General features: G+C 41.0%; 1 protein-coding gene across 6 annotated transcripts in view; it reads right to left on the bottom strand.

The window, feature by feature from the left end:
• Positions 1-208: 208 nt before the first annotated feature.
• Positions 209-17,350, bottom strand: part of map7d1a (MAP7 domain containing 1a) — a 65,650-nt gene continuing 48,508 nt past the window's right edge. For 5 of the 6 annotated variants that reach the window (XM_062991376.1, XM_062991379.1, XM_062991377.1 and 2 more), the window contains 12 exons: positions 15,983-16,105; positions 14,532-14,668; positions 13,910-14,040; positions 13,585-13,748; positions 11,945-12,224; positions 9,707-9,887; positions 8,739-8,843; positions 4,810-4,860; positions 4,645-4,717; positions 3,028-3,094; positions 2,592-2,815; positions 209-826 (listed from right to left, as the gene is read on the bottom strand). In XM_062991376.1, coding sequence (XP_062847446.1) covers positions 816-826; positions 2,592-2,815; positions 3,028-3,094; positions 4,645-4,717; positions 4,810-4,860; positions 8,739-8,843; positions 9,707-9,887; positions 11,945-12,224; positions 13,585-13,748; positions 13,910-14,040; positions 14,532-14,668; positions 15,983-16,105 — 1,547 coding nt within the window. In that variant the 3' untranslated portion in view covers positions 209-815. The remainder of the gene's footprint in view (positions 827-2,591; positions 2,816-3,027; positions 3,095-4,644; positions 4,718-4,809; positions 4,861-8,738; positions 8,844-9,706; positions 9,888-11,944; positions 12,225-13,584; positions 13,749-13,909; positions 14,041-14,531; positions 14,669-15,982; positions 16,106-17,350) is intronic. The other variant, XM_062991378.1, reaches the window with a different exon arrangement.

Here is a 17,350-nt window from a genome sequence, read left to right as displayed (position 1 = left end):
AGTTTTTTCACCTAATAACTAGCCCTAAATTGCCCCATCCCAACTTTTTTGGAATGTGTTGCAGGCCTGAAATGCAGGAATAGATGTTTATTAACAAATGAAATGAAGTTGAGCAGATAAAACATGAACTATCTTGGGTGCAAACTGTCTGCGATCAAATAAAAGTCAAAGTAAATGTAAGGAACACTGCATTTTTATTTTATTTGCATTTTCCATACTGTCCCAACTTTTTCTGATTTGGGGTTGTACATGTACACACAAAAAAAACTCCCAGAAGTCAGAAGAGACATATAACTCTATCTTTCAGTTTTATTCCACAAACTGACTCCTCCTGTATTCCAATTTACATTATTCACATAGAGCTGTACCCAGTAGTAACAAATATCATCACATTAAATAACTAAAGAATAAAAACAAAACAGCCAAAGCACTTCTATTTAAAACATGATAAGATGAAATACAGCCATGATTCATGTTTTTTTCCTCTCTCTTTCTCATGTGTATCTTTTGCTCGGTGATCACCATGATGCATGAAACGTCTGCTGTAACGTGAGAGCTCAGACTGCTGAAAGAACTTTTCATAAATAGTGACAGAAAGCACCTGGGAGGGTGGTGAAGGGTTTACTTAATCTTGACTGCAAAGTGGCTTCTTGTAATCACACCGTTTAACCCAGGCAATGCTCAGTACAATCTAAACAGTCAGTGACTAGGTCGGCACAGGTCTGGCAAAGCTGTGCTTTATCACACGATACCCTCAGGTAGAGAGCTGGGACTCTGGAACTTCCAAAATCACACCAGTCCAACAGCTGTGATGCTCAGAGCACCTCTGGAGAAGAGAAACAGGAAGGCACGGTGGTTAAATAGGAAATAATATTTATTGTATCTAAACTAACTTTTTTTTCATATTCATCAACCCACTTTGGGTCCAGTTTGACCAAAAAACATTAGAGCAAAGCTGAATTACCCCGCACAGGGCGCCAATACATTGCAGGGCTTCTGCATTCATTATTATTTACCACACAAAATAATTAAGTTTAAATGTTAACCCTTCCAAATTTCCTACCAAAAATCCAGACGTAACACAATCACATAAAAACTGAAGTGAAGATATGGCAGGGCATAGCACCAACCATAAACTCTGATTGAAAATGACTTTTTAGGAGAGCTGGCATGACCTCTTGGTGTTTGCTTTGGGAACAATTTATGGACTAGGCCTGTCTACACTGTAGCAGGTGGTGCTGTGTGCCACAGTTAGAGAGAGGGATAGCTGGAAGTAATGCTGACCATGCCCAAGAGGCACAGGGGGCATACCAAAGCCCTGCTCCTGTTTCCAAGAGTGGGTCTGCTCATCACCCCTCAGGGAATTTAGCACATGGCAGAGTTCCTGCACAGAGTGCCTGCCAGGCGCATCACCCTCCCCCCCATCCGTTGACAGGCACAGCGCCCAGCTCTGGGGATTAAACCATGTCACGTCCACCTGCTGCGTTTAACCGACAGAGAAAGAAAAAACGGCCAAGGGGCAGGAAGATGGCCCAGCAAGAACTCAAAGCAAAGATTAACACTTCAAATCTGGGAGGTGCCAGGTTCATTTGAAACCTGCAAACTAAGTCTCTAATGTGGAGGTCAGATGTGTAAAAAGGTTGTCTTATATCATGTGTCCGCTATCGGTTATCTGAGAGCAGTTCACACCGCTCTCCAAAACGGTTTGCTTTACAATCTAACACAATGTTTTGAAATATTCAGCCAGTTTTTGGAGACTACACTGGCAGAAAGAATCAGACTGAAATAGATTGGGTTGCTACGCCTCAGGAAAACTTCAAACAAGACGTATCTTGCCTTGATTCACTAGTACAGGTTCATTATTTAGTGGTTTATCTGTGGTTTGATCTTCAACCAAATTGAATCACCACCACCCATTTCATTTCTTCATTTGCTTCAAGCTCGCACGAGGCCTGGTTTCACCGGGATACACTTGGCGCAAGGCAGGAATACCCTGAATATGGCGCTAGTCCCTGATAGGGCTTCACCCGCCCGGGCTGGTTCACAGTTTACTAGTCGCTGTGCTGCATTTTTTCCGAGATTTGTAATACAGCGAGAATCAATTTCTTTCCACCATGTCTGGGCTTCGCTTCAGACTGCGTCATAGAAACAATTTATGTCATTGGCGGCACTTTAAAAAGGTCAGCGGCGAACTGGGTCAAGTGAAGTGACAAGTGGTAAAAAACGTTTACTGTGCGCAATGTTTAGGAAAGCACAACGACAGGGTAACTTCATTGGAAACAAGGGCACAACCAGAGCAAACGCGGGTTTTGCTGTGCAATGTAATAAGATATTTTAAAAATCATGAAATTGTTATTCCCTTAGGGTGTAATTTCTATTTCAGGCATTTAAGTTTAGGGCCAAGTGTAACGCTAAAACATGCCAACACACCAGAGCTGACATCTTGAACTCGTCGGTTCGAATCTCAGCTCTGCTACCGGCAGGCTGGGCGCCTACACGATACATGCATCAGTCTGTAACGTTCACCACATTGCGTCACTAACACACTGCAGTCAACAACACAATATAAAACAAACATTCTCTGAGCTCACCTGCAACATGTTGAGACTTCATAGTGCCTGCTTTTTTCAGAAAGCCATCATAAGTCAAGATGGGCTCATCATTGGTTTCAGACACGGACTCCTCCTGCTTGCTGTTGGCACCACTGTTATTGGACAGCTGGATGATCTCATCAAAGTGGGCTGATTCACCACCTGAAGACAATCCATTCTCATGCTTGGAGGGTTGAATGCCATTCGTCACATGGACCGTAGAACTGTGAACACAACACAAATGTGTTCCAGTATTTAGACAGATTATATATGAGTATTATGCCAGGGTTTAAAATAGTCTTCCTTTATTATGGTGGTTCTTCCCATAGTCAGTTTTATTGTATTAGGAAATCAGAGAGTACAACGAAAAAGTACATTTGCTTTAAAAGTGAGTGAGAGCTGTGGACATTATATAAGCTACAAGATGGTGTTTTACCTCTCTTTTGTGCCACTTTGGGACTGGTTGTCTTGCTTCAGCTCTGTGGTTGAAAGACAGTCAGGCACTGTAAAAAAAACAATATTACTTCTTAGACATCTATATACCCTGCTGGTGCCAGCTGGTTGTTTGTTTAGGATTTTAATGTCATGTTTTACACTTTGGTTAAATTCATGACAGGAACGGTAGTTACTCATTACACAAGATTAATCAGTTCACAAGTTTAATATCAAACACACATGGACAATTTTGTATCTCCAATTTACCTCACTTGCATGTCTTCAGACTGTGGGAGGAAACCTGAGCACCTGGAGGAAACCCACGCAGACACGGGGAGAACATGCAAACTCCACACAGAAAGGACCCGGACCGCACCACCTGGGGATTGAACCCAGGACCTTCTTGCTGTAAGGCGACAGTGCTACCCACCGAGCCACTGTGCCACCCTGCCAGCTGGTTGTAAGCATTTATCACTTGGATTCATGCATATTATTTTGAAAGTGGTTGTAGTTGTTAGTTGTAGTTGTTAAATGATGACAGATCTTTGTCAATTATGTTACAATTAATTAACTAATTAATTAATTAATTAATTAAACTGAGTATCAATGTTGCCCGTGCCCAAATGATGAACAATAAAGATGTTCTGTGATTAGATTTAAATAACAACGCTCATCCTTTATTCATAACAAGGATGACAGTAGGTGCTGCAAGTCTTACATTTTCTTACTTGACTAAATAATAACATGAATGACCAGGTGTGCTGGTGTTCCTAATAAAACGGCTGATCAGTGTACACCCATTTCTTACAATCAGATGTCCCTGGAGATCATGGGTCTTGAATTAGCTTGCAAATAATAAAAACATTAGTACATGGTACACAGTACATAATACACACACAGTCTAAAAGAACCAGATAATGTGAGGCTGTGTTCAGCCAGGTATAAATACAGAGGGTCATCAACACCGCCCAGAGAATCATCGGGCACCCTCTCCCATCACTTAAGGAGCTCTACAGCACCCGCTGTCTCAGGAGGGCACACAAAATTAAAAAAGACAGTACACACCCAGGGTACTGAATGTTCGAACTGCTGCCCTCGGGTAGACGGTACAGGCAAATCAAAACAAGGACTAATAGACTAAGAGACAGTTTTTACAACAGGGCCATAGCTCTGTTACACACAAACATGTGACACAACATGCGTCATTCAATGGGTATTGTGCAATTTCACTTTAATGGGACATGTGCAACTTCTAATTTAATTTGAATAGGACATGTGCAATAGCTTCGGTTCTGCTTCTGTTTTAAGTACTGTTTTATATTTTTTATATATATATATTTGTATATAGTACTTTTATTGTTTGCTGTTTTTTTCTTGCACCGAGAGGGGGGGTTGTATTCCAATTTCGTTGTGCAAGTGTACAAGTACAATGACAAAGGATTCGTATTCGTATTCGTAAATGTGACTAAATTACTCACAATTCTAACAGAATTTTACAGCAGTGTAACAAAACAAAGAGAGGAAAAAAGCAACAAATCTAGATGATGAATATGCTCAGTCTGCTCTAGTGTTAAGTGTGATTCAAATACTGTATTGAAATTATTTTGCCATTGTTTACCTTTACTGCTGTCTGATTGAAGCTGGGAATCCCCCCCATTAACTTGAGGAGGAGGAGAAGATTTTATGTCCTTCTATGGAGAGAAAATGGAAAATGCAGTTACTTGTTCAGTTTATAAGTATCTCAAGCAGAGAAGCTTATATCATTTATATATTAGAACCATACCTTTTCTACAACATCAGATTTGCGTGTTCGTTTCATGATTTCCTCCAGGCGCTGAATGGATTAAAAACATCAGAAGTATTCAAAAACACTATGAATAAATCATATTACAATTCTGAATCATTATCTGTGCAAGGCCATATGATCAGGCGACGTCAATTATTGGGTATAAGAATTTGGGTTTGTGAGAACACAGCTGGGACCCTTTTCAATCTTTCCTGAATGGTACTCTGCAAACTGTATTTGGAATGAATTAAATAATAAACTATATGTTTTTAGTTTCATTGTTGTTGCATATATACACTTTTACTGTTACTTAAATTAGAATTAACTGGATTTGTTCAATTATACACCAATCAGCTATAACCTTAAAACCACCTCCTTGTTTCTACACTCACTGTCCATTTTATCAGCTCCACTTACCATATAGAAGCACTTTGTAGTTCTACAATTACTGACTGTAGTCCATCTGTTTCTCTGCATGCTTTGTTAGCCCCCTTTCATGCTGTTCTTCAATGGTCAGGACTCTCCCAGGACCACTACAGAGTAGGTATTATTTGGGTGGTGGATCATTCTCAGCACTGCAGTGACACTGACATGGTGGTGGTGTGTTAGTGTGTGTTGTGCTGGTATGAGTGGATAAGACACAGCAGCACTGATGGAGTTTTTAAACACCTCACTGTCACTGCTGGACTGAGAATAGTCCACCAACCAAAAACATCCAGTCAACAGCGCCCCGTGGGCAGCGTCCTGTGACCACTGATGAAGGTCTAGAAGATGACCAACTCAAATCGTCTCTGATCGTCTCTGAACTTACATCTACAAGGTGGACCAACTAGGTAGGCGTGTCTAATAGAGTGGACAGTGAGTGGACACGGTATTTAAAAACTCCATCAGCAAAGAAAAACAGGCTGAAAGCAGGCTAAAAAGGTATGTAGAGAAATAGATGGACTACAGTCAGTAATTGTAGAACTACAAAGTGCTTCTATATGGTAAGTGGAGCTGATAAAATGGACAGCGAGTGTAAAAACAAGGAAGTGGTTTTAATGTTATGGCTGATGAGTGTATATATATATATATATATATAAATATTGATAATTTAGCTTTAGGATTTGGTAGTATCCACCTATTTGAATGCTATGTTTGAACAGACTTAATAAAAAATTTATAATTATTCGTCTTTTGAAGATTCAAGAGCCTTGGCAGTTTAAAGTTTAAAGTTCCAGCACCTGGATTCCAAAGAAGAGCCTTGATAACCGTCTTTCTTAAGTCAATAGGGCAAATGTAGACAAACTCGACATGCGGGCTCAAGGGTTTTTGTGGTTTCTATTTTTGTAATTTGTGCATGAGTGGAAGAGGAACTAAGAGGAAACAACCATATTTAGCAAACAGAGGGCAGATAAACAGGGAAACAAAATCAGTCAATGTGTAAACCACCGTTATTTCAATTCCCCAAGCTTTATATGAGAGGAAATAAGCAGAGATATAAAGAGATTTTGGTTTTGATAAAAGCAACAACAGTGAATAAAGCATTTAATAAAACAGTTAAGACTTGTGGACTTGAGTCCAGAGAGTAGTGGAGCTTAACGCAGGATGGTGTCAGGTAACAGATTTACATTTACATTTTACATTTTCAGCATTTAGCAGATGCTTTTATCCAAAGCGACTTACACAATGAGCAACTGAGGGTTAAGGGCCTTGCTCAGGGACCCAACAGTCGCAACTTGGTGGTGTTGGGGCTTGAACCGGCAACCTTCTGTTTACTAGTCCAGTACCTTAACCACTAAGCTATCACTGGCCCAGATGCAGATTAAAAGCTAAAATAAGTAACACTCCTTTACTACACAGCCACCAACAAAGCACTTATCCTACCCTCCTATCCTAACTGCTCCTACAAACTCACAGCCAAGAACACCAGCAGTCTATCAGTCCTAACTGATCATGATCCCACTGAAGGCTGTATAAAAGAAGTTTGTGGTATTAGACTGTATTTATATATATATATATATATATATATATATATATATATATATATATATATATATACGTATATGTAAGGGCTGTCAAACGATGAACATTTTTAATCACGATTGATCTCAGAATTTCATATAGTTAATCGCGATTAATCGCATTTTTTTTTTTTTTATCTGTGTAAATGTTAAAGAAAACAAGGATTTTTAAGTGAAATGTTACAATTAAAATGGTGAACACATTTTATGCTAAATGTACTTATGTTAAAAACTGCTGGGACAAGAGAAAACTGTAAGGGAGTTTTATTCACTCACATACTAGGCAGTAATACTATCCAGCAGAGACCCTTGACTTCGTATATATGTCAGATTGTAAGTTAAAATTTCTCCATCAGCAAACATTGTAGATCAGCGGTGCTTCAGGTGGGATAAGGCGTAGTTATTGTAACAGACTTTTCTGTGGTTGTATTGTGACAATGGTTTGATGGACGTTTCTACACGAAGTGAGTGTGTTTTGACCCTTTGGGGCTTCCATAGTTCATGGAATAGCATGCTTGGCTAACAGGATGACTCTAGCTGTCCGCTATTCAGTACCGTAACAGAAAAAGTAATAAAGTGTTAAATGCTCCCGACAATTTGTGAATATAGCGTGTATTTATTTCTTTATTAAGCAAGTGCATCACTATGACGCTCGGTTACATTATGTTAACAAACCGCAAATTAAACAAACTGTGGCAAGTCCGACGTTAAACCGTCGGTTCTACCAGTCAGACAGGGGGCATGACGGGGGGGCGCGCCCCACACTTTGAGAAACGCTGTCTTAATGAGAGATGCCGTGCACGGTCAAGTCTCAACATGAACTACGGATGACCCGCAGGGCCAAATAGAATTTGCGTTAACGGCACTATTTTTTTAATCGCGTTAAATTGAGATCGCGTTAATGCGTTATTATCGCGTTAACTTCGACAGCCCTAATATATATATAATTTTTCCCACTTTTTCCCCCCAATTTTCTCCCCTAATCTAGTCGTGTCCAATTACTCTGATTGTGTCCTCTATACTGATTCGACCCTTCACCGCTGACTGAGGACGCCTCCCAACTGACATACGCCCCCTCCGGCACATACAGTCAGTACAGACTGCATTTTTCAACTGCATGAGTCGAGTTCATACACCGACGGGCACTGTGTACGGAGGGCCACACCCCCATCAGCATTATTCCTCAGCCCTGTGCAGGCGCCATCAGTCAGGCAGCAGGGGCCGCAGTTGCACCAGTTATGAGGACCTATGATCCGACTTTTTACCCCTAACCCTGAACAACAGCCAATAGTTGTTCATGCAGCCGCCCAGCCTAGTCGGAAGGCAGAGCTGAGATTTGATACGATGTATTCGAAACCCCAACTCTGGTGCGCTAGTGTACTTTACCGCTGTGCCACCTATGCGGCGGTATTGGACTGTATTAAATTAAAAAGAGCGGTGGGCTCTAGTATCCAGCTTACCCTCCCTTAACACAGATTGAACTAGTTAGCTTTCACCTTCTTTCTCAACCTGTGTCATTTTCCATTATTTTCAAATGGGTCAATATTTTATTACTACTAATACTGTACATATTAAGTGAAATTGGAAAGTGGACAGCAAGATTAAGAAGTCGTAATTTAAAAACAATGTAGACCTGCTGGCTTTTCTACATTCCTTTTATTTAGCCATTCATATAAATTTCACATCCCCAGGAGACTAAGATTACACCATTATTTTTACTGCTCACAAATGAAAACATTATAGGCTCCCTTTTCCTTTGCTAGCAGATTCTAAGGATAGGTTGCATGGGGATAACTGTGATCTGCTGCTGTAATTTAGCTTGTGACTACTTATACCATTAAGGCTATTACATGTACAAGAATTTAATTAAGGGTTAAATATTAAATGTTTGGTGCTTGGCCAGTCACACATATTTAATCATACCTTCTTCCTCTGCAGCCTCTCCTGCTCCTCCTTCTGGAAGTGTTTTTCTCGTTCCAGTCGCTGTTTCTCTGCTTCCTCCCGGGCTTTGGCCTCAGTCTCCTCCTTCTGAAACACGCACAGTCAAAACAGATTAGCAGCTGCTAAAATACTGCTGACCGGCAAAGCATGTCTCTGAAATAATGCTCACTGCTGTATATAGAGGGTGGACAAAATAACTGAAACAACACCCGATAAAGCAGCTTAAATTTGACCAGAGCTCCAGGAGAAAACCCACGAAGACACGGGGACAACATGCAAACTCCACACAGAAAGGACCTGGACCACCCCACCTGAGGATCGAACCCAGGACCTTCTTGCTGTGCGGTGACAGTGCTACCCACTTAGCCACAGCGCCACCCGCACCATGTGTTTCTTTACAAGGCTGTTAAAACACTTTGTCCAACAGTTTTATGGTGTTTTGTCATTTTGAACACAAGGTGGTGCCAGTCTACAGCTCCACTCGCTTGGCAGTTCTAGAAATCGCATGAAATGCCTGTCTGTTAATCCTTGCTTCCAAGTCAAATAATTAGTTTAAACGTGGAATGTATTATGAAATAAATATAGTTAGACCTTATGGTAGGTGCACCTAATGAAATGGTCAGTAAGTGTATGTGCAAAGTTGGTACGACATTCAAACTGCTAACTGAATGAACCTTTTCACTTAAATAACCCATCTCCCAGTAACCTAATTTACTGACTTACTTACAATTACGGCATTTAGCAGATGCTTTTATCCAAAACAAATTACAATTATGACTCAATACAATCTGAGCAACTGAAGGTTAAGGACCTTGCCCAACAGTGGCAACTTTGCTGTGGAGGGGCTTGAACCAGCAACATTCCAATTACTAGTCCAGTACCTTAACCTCTGAACTCCCACTGCCAACAATTATATTTATTACTTAACAGTTTCATGTAAAGATTCTAACCTGTCTCTGAAGGCGTTCGTTCTCCTCTTGTTGCGCTATGGCTTTTTCCTGAGCCTCCTTCTCCTGCTGCAGACGCTCTGCCTCCTCTCTCAGCCTCTGCTGCTCCGCCATGTGCTGAGCCTCCTCCTCCCTGCGCCTCCTCTCTTCCGCCTCCCGTGCTAGTCGTTCCTCCCGCTCCAACCTGCATTACACAGACACAAACCTCGTTTGGTATCACAGCTGGATCTTAAGATCATTCTTAACTCAAAATCTTATTGAACAATTCAAGTAATTCAAATCCGTCATCAAATCGCCATGTTTATCCAAAAACTCAGGAACATTAATGTAGGTATAACATTGCTGGCCTATTATTGTGTATGCTGGAAAAAATTTGGTTTGCATATATGAATAGAAGCATGTCAACTAATTTAAATACAGTGGTGTTCAAAAAAATAGCAGTGATTTTAAAAAAGCGAATAAAGCACAAAATCATTATAATAACTTATTTCCATAAATGCAAATGCACTGAAAATACTGCACTTTCAATTCTAAATCAAAACATTAACAAAATGTAGTCAGTTTGTGTTAATCCTTTACAGAAAATTAAGAAAAATGAATATTAGGCTGTTCAAAATAATAGCAGTGCCAGCATTTTTCTTTAAAAACTCAAAAAATGTATCTATAACATGAAAATTTTTTTGAGGTTTCACTTTACTTTAAATGACTGAACTAATATTTAGTGGCATAACAATTGTTTCCGAGATCTGTGTTGCATGGAGTCGACCAACTTCTGGCACCTCTGAACAGGTATTCCAGTCCAGGATGATTAGACTACATTCCACAGTTCTTCTGCAATTTTGGGTTTTGCCTCAAAAAAACACGTTTCAGATTTCAGCCCACAAGTTCTCTCTGGGATTGAGGTCAGGAGATTGGGCTGACCACTCTATTACCTCAATCTTGTTTGTCTGTAACCAAGATGTTTTGGGTCATTGTCATGTTGAAACACCCATTTTAAGGACATTTCTTCTTCAACATAGGGCAACATGATCTCCTCAAGTATTCTGATATATTTAAACTGATCCATGATCCCTCGTATGTGATAAATAGGTGTAACACCATGGTATGAGAAACATCCTCATATCATAGTTTTGTACCACCATGCTTTACTGTCTTCACAGTGAACTTTGGCTTGAATTCAGTGCTCGAGGGTAGTCTGACATACTGTCTATGGCCACTAGACCCAAAAAGAAAAATTTTGCTTTCACCAGTCCACAAAATGTTGAGCCATTTCTCTTTGGACCAGTCAATGTGTTCCTTGGCAAATGTTAACCCATTCAGGACGTCTTTATCTTAACAACGGGACTTTGCAAGGATTTCTTGCTGGTAAATTGGCTTCATTTAATCATCTTCTGTACTCACTGGTAAATTTAGATGTTCCTTGATCTTTCTGGAGGTGATCATTGACTGAGTATTTGCTATTTTGGCTAATCTTCGATCCAATTGAACAGTAGTTCCACGCTTCCTTCCTCATCTTTCAGGTTTTGGTTGTCACTTCAAGGCATTTGAGATCATTTTAGCTGAGCAGGCTATAATTTACTGCACTTTTCTGTATGTTTTTTCTCTCTACAATCAACTTTTTAATCAAAGTATGCTGTTCATCAGAACAATGTCTGGAACAACTCATTTTCCCCAGTATTTCAAAAGGAAATGTGCTATGACCAACCTGTGCAACATTTGCCCCCCTCCTAAATTAAATAAGGGCCAAAACTGACACCCGTTCTTCTGCAGAATGACTTCACCAATTGAACTCCTCACTGCTATTATTCTGAACAACCCCCTTTCAATCAATGCTTCGATTACTCAGAATGAGTGGGATGCACGTCCTAATTGTTGGGTTTGTTTTGTTTTCATTACTCTACTACACTTTCAAGTAAATTTTTTGCTATGTAGAAATATCACTTCTACTAAAAACAGTGATTTATCAGGTTAATGGTGTTGGACTGCTATTTTTTTGAACACTACTGTAACTAGAATAGGAAAAATGATATAATTTTAATATAGTAGTATATTAGCTCACATATCGGGAAACACATGCTGACATCAATGATTAAAGATTTTTCCTTGTTGTTGTAGCACTGCTGCTTTGTTAATCTTAATTTTCTGATTCACGTGTCTCATTAAAATGCTTATAACATTTAATGTTAAGTCACGAGAAACTGGCCACATCATTTAATCCTGTTTCTGTTAAGACATGCTGACCTCTCTTTCTCCTCCTGCTCCCTCCGCTCCTGCTCCTCTCGCTCCCTCTGTTCTCTGGCCTGTCGTCTCCTCTCAGTCAGGAGGCGCGCAGCTTCCTCTGGATCAGTGGTGCCGGCCATGGGCTTGGCAGGGGAGGGAGCAGGAGACGCTTGTGGAATGCTGGAATTCGGCTGCTGCTGCTCAGGGACCGAGGGAACAGGGGAAGCAGCCACGACTGGTGCGTTCGTACGAGGGGGTGTGTCGGGGGTACTCACAACAACTGAGGGGACAGGAGAGGAAGCTGGATGATTGAGAGGAAAAAGGAAGTGTCAGAAATGTGATGTTTATTAACAAAGTTGCATAAAAATCTATTGTCAGTGTTAAATTAGTATATTTGTAGCCTTGTTTTAAGTGTTGTGCCCAGATATATGTATATAAAAATCCAGACAAGTCGACCTCACTTAAATCTCTTGGTACATTAAGAATCTGACAAAGGGGCACGCAAGTGGCGCAGCGGTCTAACATTACAGTACACCAGTGTGGACTGTTTTACTCTAATGTTTGAATCTCAGCAGAGCTACCAATCTGGCTGTTTGAGAACGGGAAGGTTGGACGATCTCTATATGCTTCCATGGTAATATGTGATCTGCAGATTGGACACACGTCAAAGGAAGCATATGATGATCTGGCTTTCCTTGATCAGATCAGGGTTGTGCAAGTTGGAGCAGATTCACATTTGGGATTTGGAAATGACTACATTGAGAGTAAAGGGGGGCAGAAAGTCCAAGGAGTAAAGAATCACCATGGTCACCTGACCGTGAGCTTTTCAAGCATCCTATTACAAAACCATCGGAACCACCCTAAACACAAAGCTTGCAACAAGATATGGGGGTGTATCTGTGGGAATTTGTGCCCATTCAGTCAATAAAAGGTCAGTCATGAATGCTCTTCTATTAAGTATTTGCTCTTGACTGTTTGGCCCAGGGTCAGACATTACGCCAATGTTGATGGCAAAGCCCATTTTAATGTCATCCATAGATTAAGATTACAGGTTGTTATCTAACCTAACATTATGTCCAAGGGAGCCCCAAATTAACACACGGCTCCTCCTCCTAGCCACATGAGAAACCTGTTGGCATATCAGTTTTTACGGCGCTTGTGTTGGTGACACAATGGGACAAGACAGGACTTCCAAGAACAACAGACTTCCTCCCACCTCCTCCTAATCTGGCATGGAAAAACTACAGTATTCTGACGTATTGTGTATTTACTTTGCTAGCCTTTGGTAATTTAGACAAGCCCAGCATCAATAGCAAAAATCACCCTTCGTCAAGAAATTTGTACCCTTAAACTAGATGTTTACCTTAAACCCGCCCCATCAATCCACCCCGTTTCAGTATGCTTAGTGGTCAAGTACAGTAACCAAGTTCAGCACTGGTACAACACTATTATTTTACATTACCCTAAACTATATGGAACACATCAACAGATTTCCCATACATCCTTATGGGAAAAAATACCTTAAAACTCAACGTCTTTTAAACTCAACCTAGAACCAACTGACTGAGTTTTAAGGCACCACTGTACTAATAGTTACACACATGTATACACCTGATGAATATATTCAGATAATAAAAATGCTCTTTGTGTGTCAGACTTACTGTTAGAATCTCTAGTTGGTTCTACAGCAGTGGAAACTTTGGTTGGCGTCCTGACTCGGACTGGCGTCCGTGCCCTCACGGGTTGAGATTTCGGGGTGCTGGGACTGGCACGACCTGATATGGGTCTGGGTGAGGAAGCTCGCTGTTTTAACAATGCAGCAGGACTGAAGAGGTGTGGAGGAAGGGGGGCAGGGATAAAAAAAAAAAAAAAAAAAAAAAAAAGCATTATATTAAAATCATTGTTTCTTACACTGCTAAGTGTTTTACTGCAGGAGGAGACAAGCTGTCAAATAAAAATCAGTAAATAATGATCAGTAGGGGTTACCTGGGCTCACGGCTGATTTTCATCGCTGGCAGTGACTGTCTCTTCTTGAGCACGTTCTCTTTGGTGAGGGCACTTTTTTCCTTCTTATTGTCCCGCTCCTTGTCTTTCTTCTCTTTCTTTTTCTTATCAATCTTTCAAAAATTAACAGAGCGCAGCATGAATTAAGAAATAAATGAAAAAAAAAACAATTATGTTGGACATGCAGTGGTGCGTGATAGTTAAGAAGTAGGGATGTAACGATGCACTCTACCCATGATGCGATGCGTTTCACGATACTGGGTTCACAATACGATTTTTTCCAGATTTTTTAAACTGAAATTAAAGACAAATTATGAAGTTTCCTTTTATTATTAATAAATTATTATTATATAAAATACTGTGTTTGTGATTATCTTTTATTTATCTAAATAATGAATGTCCTTTTATTTCTGAGGTAGGTACAAACTATGCAAAACAATTTTGAATTAAGCCCAATTTGGCAACCAGGCATATAGCGCCAGTGACGTCAACCAGGCGAAAGTAAATATCGATTTATTATACATGTCAAATCTATTTGAATCGTGGAATTTTTGTGTCTTGTGGTGCATCGTTACATCCCTATTAAGAAGTGAGTATGACATACATGGGCGGAGTCTCGGCGACGCTGAGTAATGTCTGGTGTACTGGTTGTGACCCTCCAGCGTTCTGAGCATCGGTGGGGTCGGTGGGAGCACACTGCGAGAGGACTTGCTGAGGCTGAACGAGGACATTGAGGAGATTCTGAAAGGTTGTACACACACACCACATTTACTTTAACGTTCAAAATCTGTTCAGCACATTTATTCTACCCATCCTATACACTGGTAAATAGTTGCTCCTCTGACAGAAAATATGTTGTTAATTTCCAGATGCTACGACTGTGAGTCATGAGTTTATTCATTTTTATTTATTAGGATTTTAACGTCATGTTTTACACACTCTGGTTACATTCATGACAGGACAGGTTACTGGTTACACAAGATTAATCAGTTCACATCAAGTTTAATGTCAAACAGTCATGGACAATTCTGTATCTCTAATTAACCTCACTTGCACGTCTTTGGACTGTTGGAGCAGACCTGGGGAGAACATGCAAACTCCACACAGACCTGGATCACTCAACCTTGGAATCTAACCCAGGACCTTCTTGCTGTAAGGCGACAGTTCTACCCACTGTACCTCCTGTGAGTCAATTTATTAACAGTAGCTGCTGGTGTGTTATTGTCCGTTTCCAATTGCAAAAAGGTACCTGTGAATTTAAGAGGAGTTTGCTGAATGTGAGGCTGTGATTACATTCCCCATCAAACGCCAAAAGCAAATACGCCACTGTAACTGTAAACAGTAGCGGTACAAACCCCAGTGACTGACTCAGGTCTCTAATTCCTCAGCTGCTCCCGTTAGGGGTCGCCGGCGGATCGTGATCCGCATTATTGATTTGGAACAGTTTTAACGCCGGATGCCCTTCCTGACACAACCCTCCCTATTTATCCGGGCTTGGGACCGGCACTACAATGCACTGGTTTATGCATCGTAGCGGATAGGTACCTATTGGACAATTAAGTGTCTCCGATTCACCTCACTTGCATGTCTTTGGACTGTGGGAGGAAACCGGAGCACCCGGAGGAAACCCACGCGGACACGGGAGAACATGCAAACTCCACACAGAAAGGACCCGGACCGCCCCACCTGGGGATCGAACCCAGGACCTTCTTCCTGTGAGGCGACAGTGCTACCCACTTAGCCACCGTGCCGCCCCCCCCAACATATGATAAGAGTGTCCAAATCATCACCTGACTGTTTCCTCCAGCATTTAGTGCCAGTTCAGCAATGTTCAATTTGTTTTGATAAACGCCACACTATGCTTTAACGTTTGCATGCACAACTTACACACAGATTTTGGCGCACACACACACCATTGATAAACTGAGGTCTGATGTCTGAAATCTTAGATCCAGATTTATTTATTTTGCAGTTACCGGATTATTAATAGGTATATTAAGTGTACAATCTCAAATTGCAAAGAGGATTTTAGGTAGGTAGGAGTTAATTACTCACGAGAATCTCTGCCGCTGCTTATCACACTAACGGCACTGCGACTTCGTGCCAGGAAAGACAGGGTGGGAGTCATCAGTCTGTCCACAATACTGCTCTCCCATGGACTCAGCTCCAGTCTACGAGCTGCAACAGGGGAGCATTGTTAACATTTACCTGAGAGAGGAGGCTCTACATGTAGCTACAGTGTTCATCTTCAATATGATGAGTTTATCAAGTAATGACCGTATTAGAAGCTATTTGTTCAGTGATCTAGAAAGACCAGCGTTTCTCAACCTTTTCTTTTTGTCATGGCACCCTTTAAGATCAGAAAATGAATTAACAACGTACACTTTGGAACACTCTCATAATGTATCAGTGTTCTGATATTTAGGTCAGCCTTTACCTAGTGACACACTGACCCTATTGCTGTCATGCACAATTTGATTACATTCATGACAGGACAGGTAGTTACTGGTTACACATGATTCATCGGTTCAAGTTTAATGTCAAACACAGTCATGGACAATTTTGTATCTCCAATTCACCTCACTTGTATGTCTTTGGACTGTGAGAGGAAACCGGAGCTCCTGGAGGAAACCCACACAGACACAGGGAGAACATGCAAACTCCACACAGAAAGGACCCAGACCGCTCTACCTGGGAATCAAAGCCAGGACCTTCTTGCTGTGAGGCGACAGTGCCACCCACCGAGCCACCATAACAAAAGATGGGGTGGTTAATACTCTGCTTGTATATCAATTCTTGGGATCTTAAATGTCAGAATATTTTTTGGCCGCACCCCTGACAAAGCCAGGCGACACCTCGGTTGAGAAAGGCCGATAACAAAAAGTAAAAACTCACTGTGGCAGTACATTTTTACTTAGCTATGCAGACAATGTTATTTATTATAACTACAACCCCAAATCAGAAAAAGTTGGGACGGCATGGAAAAGGTCTGCAACACATTCAAAAAAAAAGTTGGGACAGTAAAGCATTTACCACTTTGTAATGTTGTTCCTTTTCACCACACTTAAAAGACGTTTTGGCACCGAGGATACCAAGTGATTTAGTGTTTCAGCTTTTATTTTGTCTCATTCTTCCTGCAAACACATTTTAAGATGTGCAACAGTACGGGGTCGTCGTTGTCGCATATTTCGTTTTAAAATTATCCACACATTCTCTGCAGGCAGGCCAGTCCAGTACCCGCACCCTCTTCTTCCGCAGCCATGCCTTTGTAATGTGTGCAGCATGTGGTTTTGCATTGTCTTGTTGAAAAATGCATGGACGTCCCTGGAAAAGATGACGTCTTGAAGGCAGCATATGTTGCTAAAAGATCTCAATGTACTTTTCTGCATTAATGCTGCCATCACAGAAGTGTAAATGACCTTT

This window comes from Trichomycterus rosablanca, chromosome 3 (genome assembly GCF_030014385.1).
Source record: "Trichomycterus rosablanca isolate fTriRos1 chromosome 3, fTriRos1.hap1, whole genome shotgun sequence".
Classification (NCBI taxonomy): Eukaryota; Metazoa; Chordata; class Actinopteri; order Siluriformes; family Trichomycteridae; genus Trichomycterus; species Trichomycterus rosablanca.
This window is presented reverse-complemented; position numbering and strand designations above follow the sequence as displayed.